This window comes from Phyllostomus discolor, chromosome 7 (genome assembly GCF_004126475.2).
Source record: "Phyllostomus discolor isolate MPI-MPIP mPhyDis1 chromosome 7, mPhyDis1.pri.v3, whole genome shotgun sequence".
Taxonomy (NCBI): Eukaryota; Metazoa; Chordata; class Mammalia; order Chiroptera; family Phyllostomidae; genus Phyllostomus; species Phyllostomus discolor.
Genome location: NC_040909.2, coordinates 59,477,353 through 59,490,367, shown reverse-complemented (window position 1 = coordinate 59,490,367; position 13,015 = coordinate 59,477,353). Strand labels below are relative to the sequence as shown.

Genomic DNA, 13,015 nt, shown 5'->3' with positions numbered 1-13,015 from the left:
CCCATTGTGTGACCATGAGTAAATTAGCCAACATACTAAAGGGAGCAAAGCAAAATGAACACGCCTGGGTTCTCGATGCCCTCATTTAACTAGCACACCAAACTTAGGGTAACCATCTCCAGAATTCTTGTTAGAGAAGGGAAAAAAACACCTTATTTGGTGCAGGCAGTCACAGTAGTCCAATTTTCTGTTATTTGCAGCCTAAGTGCAATCTAAACTGAAACGCAAAGATGAAGGAAGAGGCTATTTCATATGGGATGAAAAACACAAATGAACACCACATACGGGGCTACTTCAATGTTATGGTTTATGATACTAACATTTAAAATGAAGAATCAAATTCCACCTTCACCGAGCAGCTTTCTTATCTGTTTACAATGCAGTCACATTACCACATTTACACCCCAGCGAAACCTGCACACGGGAACTACTATGCCTTCGGGATGACATGGCCAATGTGCAGCAACGGAAATGTGCAGCCTGTTCAAAACTGCACAGTGCAAATCAAGTCCATTCGAAGAATGAGAAAAGTGAATAGCAGCTGGTTTCATGTAAACAAAACATGAGAAAATATGCACAAAAGGGCTAAAGTAATTTTTCTACATTAAGATAATTTTACTAAGTTGTTCCTTCTAAAAGTGTTTGTTTATTTAAGAGATGAAAAAACTGTAGGCTAAGAACCACATTTGAAGAGTAATAATTTGGGGTTCTTGAATTAAAGAGTGAACTAAATGAACTATGGTTCCTTCTTCATAGAACATCTGTACAGTAAAGTTGCAATGTAAATGCAATTGACTCATTTTATAAACCTTTGTGATGAAAAAGGATATTTTATTTTCCTTTGTTTAATATTCATATTAATAAGAATGTCTCAATACACTGACTGAAACCCAGAACAATAAAACAGTGGACAAATTCCAAAAGCAAATGGATTTTCTTTTCCCATGAAGCTAACAGTATGGAATTTTAACAGATGTTCTATTTGGTCATAGTTAATAAAATGAATTATGTAGGATTAAAATAGGGTTCAATATGTTTGCCTTGGATTTTAACTGAAAAACAATTTCACATTAAAAGTTTCAAAAGATTTATAATCACTTTTTTCTTTTTCTGTGGAATTACTAAGATGTAGAATATAAGTGAATTAATTATAGCACTCACTATACTTCTAATAAAAGCAGGCTTATAAAAATTATTTTTTTAAGGTTTAAGAAAACTGAAAACTATATACTGTTTGGTATTCCACCACCTAACTAATGCAAAGATCTTATAATGTAGTGTATCCAAAGGCTGAACCACCAACTTGCATAATTTCAAGTTCCCTCACAGATCCCTCAGCATTCTGAAATGGTCATGGTATCTAGAAGCATCTGAACAAAAAAGTAATCAAACTCAAAGGAATCAAAAAACCACAAATATTTACTGAGAGCTGACTTTGTGGAAGGCATTATGGCTAGAGCCTGTGCATGCTATGAAGAGGTAAAACTCCAGCTGCTGTTTTCAAGAGGAACTTACATGCTGAGAAGAAAAGGCAGAAACATGTATGTAGCCATAAAGAACTAAAAAGTGAAGACAAACCAAAAAAGAGGGGAAGAGGTGAATCAAAGAAAATTTCATAGAAACACAGAGACATATACAGCACTTTGATACAAGGAGAAAAAATATTATCATAAAAAAATCTCATCTTACTTTTTCTTTTTTTGCCTTTTTACTACCATGGAAGCAGAAACTGCTACACAGGTTCATGGATATTAAATAATTAAGAAGAGTTCTAGCTATAGTTGCTTCAAAACATTTTTCAACAGGAAACATTCAAGTGTTGCATTCTCAGTTAGAAAGCCTTCCTCTAGATGGATAATATTATGTGGCAAATAAATTCCAGTAAATTATCAATCTGTCCCAAATGAAGATAATCATAAGAATTTTCCAACCCATCTGCATTAGTAATTTTGATCTGCTCAACCATCAACACTCTCCAACTGCAGTTAAGAAAGCTTTACAAGTAATGACAGTTAGCTGGCTCTAGTTCAAATACAACTATTGTTACCCATCATCATGAAATGGCATTCACATGTTTAAACGCAGAGAGATCAAGGTTGCATCCCTGTTCAAGAACCTAAGAACCTGGAGGCAGATTTCTTTATTTCTTTTTTTAAGTATATTTTAATGATTATGCTATTACAATCCCTACCCCAATTTTTCCCCTTTATCCCCTCTCCACCCTGCACTACCCAACCCTCCAGCATCCCCCCACCCCCGTAGTTCATGTCCATGGTTTGTACATATAAGTTCTTTGACTTCTCTGTTTCCTCTACCATTCTTAACATCTCCCCATCTTTTTTATGCCTACCAATTATGCATATTTCCTGTACCTTTCCCCCACCATTCCTCCCCTCCCCCCTGAAAATCCTCCACGTGATGTCCATTTTTCTGATTCTGTTTCTGTTCTAGTTGTTTGCTTAGTTTTGTTCTTTTTTTTTAGGTTCAGTTGTTGATAGTTGTGAGTTTGTTGTCATTTTACTGTTCATAGTTTTTGATCTTCTTCTATTTCTTAGATAAACCTCTTTAACATTTCCTATAATAAGGGCTTGGTGATGATGAACTCCTTTAACTCAGCCTTATCTGGGAAGCACTTTATCTGCCCTTCCATTCTAAACAATAGCTTTGCTGGATAGAGTAATCTTGGATGTAAGTTCTTGCCTTTCACGACTTCAAATACTTCCTTCCAGCCCCTTCTTGCCTATCAGATTTCTTTTGAGAAATCAGGTGATACTCTGATGGGAACTCCTTTATAGGTAATTGTCCCTTTTTCTCTTGCTGCTTTTAAGATTTGTTAAGACATCATCATTAAGTCTTAATGATGATGTGCCTTGGTGTGTTCCTCTTTGGGTTCAACTTCTTTGGGACTCTCTCGGTTTCCTGGGCTTCCTGGAAGTCTATTTCCTTTGCCAGATTGGGGAAGTTTTCCTTCATTATTTGTTTAAATAAGTTTTTAACTTCTTGTTCTCCTTCTGACATCCCTATGATTCAGATGTTAGAACGTTTAAAGTTGTCCTAGAGGTTCCTAAGCCTCTCCTCATTTTTTTGAATTCTTGTTTCTTCATTCTGTTCTGATTGGATGTTTATTTCTTCTGCTCCAAACCAGTTTCCTTCCCGTTACTGTTGGTTCCCTGTATGTTTTGTTCTATTTCACTTTGGGTAGCTTCCATTTGTTCCTTCATTTTGTGACTGAGCTCAATCAGTTCTGTGAGCATCTTGATTACCAGTATTTTGAACTCTGCATCAGATGGGTTGGCTATCTCCTCATCGCTTAGCTCTTATTCTGGAGTTTTGATCTGTCCTTTCATTTGGGTCATATTTCTTTGTCTCAGTGTACCTGTTATGTTGTAGAGGAGCAGGATCTTAGGTATTTACCCAGGCGAGGCAACTCTGTTTGCTGCCTTATGGTGCTGTCTATGGTAGAGGGGTCAGAGAAGGAACAATGCGGCTTGCTTGCTCCATTCCAGCCCCATTTTCCAATGAACTCTGTCATGTGAGACTGGGAGTTTCTCCCGAGTGGCAACCCCTAAAGTCGTTTACAGCTAGCTTGAGTCTTTGGTTTCCTGTTCAGCCAGCCTCACCTTGCTCCAACAGTCTGCCACCTTGCTCACATGGTCCTCCGCCTTGCAGTGGGTCCTCTCCACCCTCCCAACTGCCCTCCATCCCTCCTACTGATCTGATGAATGATTCTTTAACTCCTTGGTTGTCCCAGTTCTGTGCAGTTTGAATTTCTGGCACTTAAGGTTGTTAATTGTCTTTAGATTGGTTGTTATCTTCCTTTTGGTTGTGCAAAGAAGCAAAGGGTTTCTACCTAATCCACCTTCTCAGCCTGAACTCAGATTCCTTTATTTCTGAGTCTCCTCACAGACCATGTTGCTGTTATTCTTCCTTCCTGAGCCTGCTGTGAGATTTCAACATGAAAAGTCTATGCAACATTCTGCCCTGGCTGGCATAGCTCAGTGGATTGAGCGCAGGCTACAAACCAAAGCATCGCAGGTTCGATTCCCAGTCAGGGCACATGCCTGGGTTGCAGGCCACAACCCCCAGCAACCGCACATTGATGTTTCTCTCTCTCTCTCTCTAAAAAAAAAAAAAAAAGGTCTATGCAACATTCTTAGCACAGATGGGCAAACTTGGGCTCAGAGAAATTTAGTAACTTGCCAAGAGCAGAACTGTATTCCACACTTAGGTGTCACTTCCTGTCAAAAACTCTTTCAATCACCAAAAATACTAATAACCATAGTTAACATTCCTTAAACACCTGTTATATGACAGGCTCTGAAGAAAAGCACTTAATAAGGATCTCCTCATTTAATTCTAACTCTAGCACACATTTAAATAATCAGTTTACAGTAAAGGAATAAAACAGTTCTCAGATATATGTTAACATGACCAGTCTCACTTAAAATTAAAACTACAGTGAGATCATTTTCACATCTTAGATTGCTAGTACCCTTAGTGAAGTAGAAGAAAACACAATGTTGGCCAAAGTGTCAACTGGTGCTTCCATAGAGAGCAATTTGGTTGTAAGTATCAAAATTACAAATGCCTATACACCTTTAAGCAAGCAATTCCACTTTTTGGCATATAACCAAAAACATCCTCAACAATGACACAGGAACAATATTATTCATTGTTGTATGTTTTCAATATCCACCAATGAGAAACTGGTTAAATAAACAATGGGTCATTTGTACAGTGGAGTATTATGCAATCACAAAATAGAGAAGGGGCTCTTTATGAAGTGATATAAATTGATCTCCAAATATTTTGGCTAAGAAAACAGACAAGATGCAGACCACCCAGAACAGAGGGGTTCTTGAACAATACACGAGATTTATACAGGGTGGGACAAGGGTAGGTTAACAGCTGTGAATATGTGAAACAGAGTTTATTCTTGTAATGTTTATTATTATATTACTTATCATATGAACAACTGTAAACCTACCTTTGTCCTACCCTGTGTAATGTGAAGAGTCTGGGGAAAATGAACTTGGTACAGACAACAGAACTGGAAAACAGATATGGAAGGACAATCCTTGAGGCTTGATTCCAAAAGATTCCTGTTTCCAGCCTCTAGATCAGAGGAATTACCACTGCCTGAAGTAGATATTAAGCATGATGAATTTTGGGAGATTTCCAGTCAAGATGGAGGCATAGGTGAACACAGTTCACCTCCTTGCACAACCAGATCAAAATTACAACTAAACTATAGATCAACCATCACTCAGAATGGTCAGAAATTGAGTTGAATGAAAGTCTGTCAACTACAGAATTAAAGAAATCACATCCATTCCAGACTGGTAGGAGGATCAGAGACATGTAAATGCAGAACAGGCTGGTCTCATACCCATGTGTGGTGGGTAAAAATTTGGAAGGGATATCTCAGAAGCGAGGGGTCCCAAACCCATACCAGGCAATAAGTACATATCTATCAAGAACTGAATCTAAAAAACAAACTAAGCAAAAAGAAGAACAGAGACAGAATCATGGATATGTAGAAAGTTTTGATGATTGCCAAATGGGAGGGGAGTCTGGGGAAATTAGTGAAGTGGTAATGGGATTCAGAAGTACAGATTGGTAGTTACAGAATAGCCACAGGGATATCAAGTACTGTATAAAAATTGGAGTAGCCAAATAACTTACATGTATGACCCATGGACATGAACAAAGGGGTGGGAATTGCCTGAGGGAGTGAGGGGTACTGGGGGGGGGGGGCAAAGAGGAAAACATTGCAACAACTGTAATAGCATAATCAATAAAATAAGCATAACTAACTTTGGAAAGCTACCATATCTACTTGCAAGTTAACTTTTCAATCAGTGTTCATTCTTGTGCCTAAAGAGATAGACTGAAGGCCTCAATGAACTTAAAGAATATATTGAATGATTTATTTTGGCCTGCTTGACTTTGAATGCATGTGTTTGATTGCGTGTATAATAGAATTTGGAGGGAGATTCACTTTCATTGAAGCCTGGTAAGAAAATTAGGGAGAGATGGGGAGATAACCCTCATCTATCCCAAATCTCTTTAGCAGCCAAACTTACCCACTGAAAAGAAGCCAGGAGTTATTCATCACCAAAACGGCAACATCCTGCCATGAAGCAGCTACAACCAGCATATCACTGTCATATTTGTGCAGACATGAGTCAAACACCAGTAATTTATCCTACAAACTCCAGGGGACATTATGTCAGGCTCTTCCAAGGGATCTTCCCCTGTGCTCCATGAGAGTCTCCCGGCAAACATCCAGCTGGGGTGAAATATTCAACCTCTCCTCCTAGTAAATACCCTACTTGGTCAAGTGCTTTCCTGAAGTGCCCTCACTAGGTTTCAGGTAGAGGGAAATCACTCTTGCCTCTTCTACAGGTGTGAAAACCCCAATTCTGCTTGATAAGCAAGGTACATGAGTTCTTTCACAGCCTTGTGCCTTTACTCATGCTGTTACATCTGCTTACCTCCTTGACTACTTCTAATCACTCCTTCAAGAATTAAGTCAAAACTAATTTTTATTAATGCAACAAATACTATGAGTGCCACTCAAGCACTGCTTCTAGAACTTTAGCTGCATCTTATTATACCCACATCATTACAGCACTCCTACACTGCATGGTAACATGTCCACTGCCCTAATTATTTCTTTCTATGTGGTGCCCAACACACAGCAGACACTTTTTAAATGATTGCTGAATAGAAATTGTGGATAAAACACATTTGCTGACCTTAATTTGGTCCTACTTCTTTTGAAACAACTTGCCCTTCTCTGCTTTCTTCTTCCAGAGAAGTCCTAATTCACATCCACGATCGTGAGGCTACTCTCCACAGAACTCTCAGGACAGTGGACCATCTCAAATCAGCCTGGCTCTGAAGCAGCTGTGACTCTGCTCCACATTTCCATCTTACTACAGTGACACCACTGCACCACAGTACTTGGCCAAGATCATGAGGAAAACAAATACTGAAAGGGTGAGGGAAATGGCATAATCTGTTGATCTTGCTTAGATTCAATCTAAAATTCACAGTAACTAAAATAATTTAGGAGAACATAGGGATAAGCCTGCAATCTCCACAAACATCAGATGTAATTTAAAAAAAAAAAACCCAAGGTGATAGCATTCATAAAATCTAAAGAACACACAATCTATTTTAAAATGCATGGATTTAAACTTCAATCTCATTCTAATGGACTACTGCTAGGGAGATAAAACTACTTTAAAGGAAAAATTATACACAGAATAAATGTATAAGTTTCCTGGTGATTCTCATTAAGGTTTCAATGTATTTTCTTATTGAAACAATCAAACACACTCTTGGCAGAAAAAAAAGATTTGAAATTGGTGTCAGAACAGTGTAAGAACTGAAACTACTTATAATGCAAAAATTTTGTTTAGAGCAGATGTATCACTTCTTATTTTTCTCATTTTGAAAAGAAGCTATGTTTCTTTCAGCAATAATTCTTCTCTCATTTCATCCAAAAAATCTGTACAATAGTAATATTTCAACTAAAATAAGTTCTGAAAGCCCTTTTATGAATACGCATAATGCAAAGACCCCAATTAAATTTCCAACAAGGCATGCCATTTTGAGTAAACAAAGTCATCTCAGTAGGGTCACACTATTTGCAAGAATTGCAGGCTAGAAATTAATTACCTAAAAAATTAGTCACATTTGTTGTGACATGTGTCAAAACAAATTTTTAAAAGGATAGAATGCAGTTGTAACTATGTGTTTTATTTATTTGTTTAAATGCAAAACCAGTATTCTCTGGCATGTAAATATATTCATTTATTCAGCATCTCTCAGAAAAATAAAAAAGATTCATTGGTCTCCCTGCCTTTTCCCTGTACCCAGGTGAAATCTGAGTAACTAATGCATGTTTAGTAAATCAGAATATAAGTGCAGAATCAAGCTATAGCACAGGTAGTATTTTTGAAAGGCGGAAGTCATCTTCCCACAAACGACTAATTTTGAAACATTGTTTGCCTGCAAAACAAGTTTTTCAAAGAAATATCACCTATACCATACCACACGAAAGGTCATTATTACCTTGTGCGAAACAAAGCTTTAAATAACAGTATAGGTGTTTTATAAAGAAAACTAATCTAATGCAGCAATTTTCAACCAGTGTGCTATAAGAAGTTTTAAACCATGCAATACCTGACTATTTTAGTCAGGGGCACTGATCTTTTTTCCCTTACATTGTCAAATTAAAAAATGACAACAGCCAACATAATAATAGCCATCAGGTGTAAATGAATCAAAATTATACATATTTTTCTCAGATCAGCAAAAAATATATTTTTTGGTATGCTGCAGAATTTTAGTAATTAGTTTATATGTGCCATGAGATGAGGTGCCAAAAAGGTTGGAAATTGCTGATCTATAGTATAAAACAAACAAACCAAAAAAAAAAAAATACCTAGTAACATGTTAGGAATACCAAAGAATTTCAATATTCTGTTGATGATGATAATATTTATTCAAAGTAAAAACATTTTCATAAGTAAAAAAAATTTCAGCACCCAAAGAACACCAAACAGAAAGCAAGGACATGGAGCAGATGTACACAGATGCTCTTCTGTGTTTTCTTTAACACAAGATTCTGTCCCAGTCCTTTTCACAATTATACATCTATCAGACCTTCATGGTATATGCTTCAAGTCCTTTACAACTTTGTCAATTATATCTCAATAAAACTGGGGGGGAACCTCTAGGATTTAAACTCACTAAAAAAGAAAAAGAAAATTATGTCCCAAACGAAAGACTTAATATCTCACATATCTGTAAATCAACTTTTAAACTTTAATACAGCCCCTTTTATGTGAGGCAAAAATTAAATAAAATATGCTTCTTACAGTCATATACTGAAGCCACTCTGCTTTTTAAACCCCACCCTCAAAAAAGAAGAAGAAATGGATCACACTGAGTCATGGGGTTTGGCGTTGGAAGGCACAGGAGGTAAAACAGCTTGTGGGCCAGAACTCCAGGACAGACTGGACTCTTCAGCCCACCACACTGCTTTTAGGAAAACAAGAGTTAACTGCATCATACAGATTTTTGAGATACCTGTCTCTTAGAGTACTTCTTTCATGACCAATTTTTCACAAATTCTGTGTATTAGAGTAATTAACTTAATATCTTACTCTTTTTAGTTATTTCCCAATATTTCAGCTACAACAAACACTTATCACTCTAGAATTACAATGAAGCTACAGGATTGCTCATTCTGCCAACTCATTCATTTGACCCATTTACTAGACGTAAAACCAACACAAGACTAAAGAGTATTTTCAAAAGTGATCATAATTTCCTTTTTAACTTTTTAAACTAGTTTCTCTACCTCTAGTTTCTGGAAATCAAGTTCATTACCTCTCTCAAAACTGTGCTTGTGTAGCCTCGATACAGTCCTCGGATGCCCTGAAACAACAGGAAAGAAGAGCAGAGGTTCCAGAAGGACATTCAATAAAGTGCATGAACTGCTCCTAAAATCTGAGCATTAAAACACCGTAATGACCACAGTTCTCTCAGAAGTTAAAGGTTCTAACTGGCCCAAGGTATATAAAGCTCAGGTCAGCTCCCTTTGAAATGAAAACATCTCTAATAATAAAACTGACTACTTACAAATTGAGCTTCAGGTGCTTTCTATATTTCTTCTTGTGAAAATAATACCTGAGATGTTTTAAATAAAAATATTTCCAAAAGCAAATGCACACAGAATGTTGAATATCTTTTCATATGAAAACAGAATTATGCTTCAAAGTTTCAGTCAGAAGGTATCATATATTCATTAATAACCTCTCACTAGTGAGAAAACCTCTGGACAAACTTTGGCTTATCTATTCCACCATCCACATGGGTCAACAGAGACCCTCTACTGGGCTGACCTCATTCATACAATTAAAGACTCAGTATCCCCTCACCGAGGTGACACAGGGGGACCATTGAGAACAACTTTTTCTAAAACCCACACTGACTGAAATTTCCATGTGATTGACTTTTGTTAAAAAAAATTTAATTGTTTAAAGGTTTCTGTAAAACTATAACGAAAAAGAGCTCAGTGGTTCTTAGTCCCATGGCCAGCAGGAATGATTTCTGACCCACAGCTTAACACTAACCAGGAAAAGAGGAATTACACTTTGATATAAACATTACGATGTTGGTGACTGATATCTGTCCATTAGTAGACTTCTCTTCCATGGCCCTCAAATTCTATAGTACTGTTTTAATAGCTCTTCATCCATTTTACACATTCACTACTTATTCCATGTCTGATTCCAAAAAAACTGTGGAAGGGTTACAATGTAGAACCCATACACAGTAGTGGCACTTACTATGTGTTTGTTTAGAAATTTTGAAAAGAAATAAAAACGAAAATAAAATTTTAAAAACAAATAAAGGAATGATAATGATAATCTTAGCATGAAAATTTACTATAATACTACATTAAATATAGCTTTAAGGTCTCTTCTAGGACTCCTGATATGAGACTCACAGTGTTCATATCAGATGATAAAAAGTCTTTTTTAATAAAGAAAAAAGAACTTGAAAACACATCTTACCTCTTGATATAAAATGTGTGAGAAAATCTGAAATGTTCTTGAAGAAGCAGAAACCTGTGCCCTCTGCTTAACTACTTCAGAAGGAACTCGAATCAGGCAGGCAACCTAAAATATATAAATTTAAGTACATCCGTACATCCTAAAAAAAGAAGTAACTGCCAAGAAAATTGAAATTTTTTCATAAGTAAAAATTATGGTATAAGGAAGTATAATGTAGAGGGCTTAGTGCAAGATGTCAGAAGGTTTTTTTTTTTTCTTAACACAAAACACTTAGAACCCTTAATGAACATGCACTGTTTTATCAGCTCAAAACCTTCCCTCCCATTTCCATATAGAGCCTCCCACCTCCCACCACACTGTTCCAATCATATCTGTCTATAAGCCCCTGGGTAGCAACAAGCACATTTACTCATGGTGAACCCCTCACACCTGTTGAACAGCATCTGGTGTTCACATGACAGTCATTTCAAACATGTCTGACAAAAGACTGAACTAATCAATCATGACTTTGCTTTACTGGGAGCAATGCACACATTGGCAGAAGCAGGACTGTTCCTTAACAAGTTACTCCTAACCTTCCATATCACCCCCTGCAGCCTCAACCAGCTCCCAGCTCCAGCACACCATTATCTCCCACAACAGAGGAGTAATGCCAGGTACTCTCAGACCTGCTCCAGCATTCAACATGACACAGGTCCTGGTTGGTCCATTCTCACACCTGACAATTTTAACATCAGCCTTCATGATATGCCAGGGAGATGTATATGCCACCCCTCACTCACAATTTGTCACACAACTGGGCCCAAGAAGAACGAGCCTTCATCTTTTTTTTCTTTGATGTGCCCCCAGCAGTATTTACTTGTACATGTGGCATGGCCACCCTGTTAGGACAGCTGAGAGTATGTAGATTTGGCAAAGGGTTAGGGACACTGACACCCAAACCAAATCACCATTCTGTTGGCAAGTTAGAAGGGGAAGGCGAGTTACTAGTGTCTCTCAACTTCCCCACAAAGATCTTTTTTCCATACTTACCAAGACCAATTTCAAATGCATGCAACCAAGAATGGTACTTGATATTCATGACAGACAAGTATCAAATGGAGATTTGCAGAGCAACGAATCAAGAGTCTCAAGTAATGCACATATGAGAGTTAACAGCATTCGTCAAAATTGGTTCAATGGAGGGCTAGGGCAGCAGACCCATGCAGAGAATTCATAAGTAATTTCAAGACAGAGATGGGCAAATGTAGACTACTACTCCAGGAGGTAGGCTAACACAACAGCAGACTGATTCAGAATTGAAGGCAGTTCTTTGTCTTTAAGATAGTTAATATCTGCATGTAGCATGGGGAAAGTGATAATAGCAAAGCAGATGTTAAAAATCTAGAAAAGAGATTTTCTAGATTTCCAGTCAGGGTACATGCCTGGGTTGCAGGCCATGACCCCCAGCAACCGCACATTGATGTTTCTCTCTTTCTATCTCCCTCCCCTCCCTCTCTAAAAATAAATAAATAAAATCTTTTTTAAAAAATCTGGAAAAGAGAAGGGAAAGTACATGAAGACCCCAGAGGCTATGAAAAAAGGCAGAGTCAGGAGTCCCTGGCACATGCCTACACAACTGTGGCAGTCCGCATCACGACTGGACCTTTCCTTCAGGGCTCACCTCCAGCAGGAGATGAGCAGTGGTCTAGTTGAGCATATTCAGACCTAGACTGTGGCCCCAGCTCTGAAAATGAACTCTCAAGCATTCCGTTTGCCTTGTTGGGTCCAAGTTTTCTTACTTGACTTGATCCAGAAATCTTTATGGTATCCTTTTAAGTACTGACTACTGTAATTAATTTTCTCCAATCATATCTTTTCTCCTTAAGTTCAAAAGATTTCTTCTTTATTCTCCAAACTATTTCTTCCTTATTCTTATTTCCCAAAATAAACTACCTTACCTGACATTTTTTACTGTCACCTAGTTTTTCAAATATATTCTCTCTTCTACTAAACCATAAACATTATGAGGGCAAGAAGAAAATAGACATCAACCTTACTAAACCACTGGGAAGGGAGTCAAGGAATCTCTGATAAGACTGGCACATTCAGGGTGGTATGGTCGTAGACAGAGGCAGGGAATCTCTGCACTATATTTCCCCCCAGCTTTATTTAGGCATACTTGACAAATAAATACTATGCATTATTTTTGTATTATTTTATGTAGAAAGCAAATGAAACTACCCAAGTGAAAATAACACCAAAAATCAATCATTTCCACTGAAATGACCTTACCAATACTCTAGAATTTTTTAAATTTTGTTTTTCTTTGTGTTGAGTAGTATGCATATATATAGTTATATAAAGACAAGGAAAAATAGAGTGGGATTACAGGTAATGCTTCTCCTTTTCTGCTGACTTGTATTTTCTAAATTCTC

General features: G+C 37.3%; 1 protein-coding gene across 5 annotated transcripts in view; it reads right to left on the bottom strand.

Annotated features, from left to right (window-relative positions):
* The window catches only part of SLC25A26 (solute carrier family 25 member 26), a 151,935-nt gene that overhangs the window by 113,661 nt on the left and 25,259 nt on the right, over positions 1-13,015 (bottom strand). For 4 of the 5 annotated variants that reach the window (XM_036031000.1, XM_028518902.2, XM_028518904.2 and 1 more), the window contains 2 exons: positions 10,599-10,703; positions 9,409-9,456 (listed from right to left, as the gene is read on the bottom strand). The exons of the other annotated variant lie outside the window; for it this stretch is intronic. In XM_036031000.1, the coding sequence (XP_035886893.1) occupies positions 9,409-9,456; positions 10,599-10,703 (153 nt within the window). The remainder of the gene's footprint in view (positions 1-9,408; positions 9,457-10,598; positions 10,704-13,015) is intronic. 5 annotated transcript variants of the gene reach the window in all.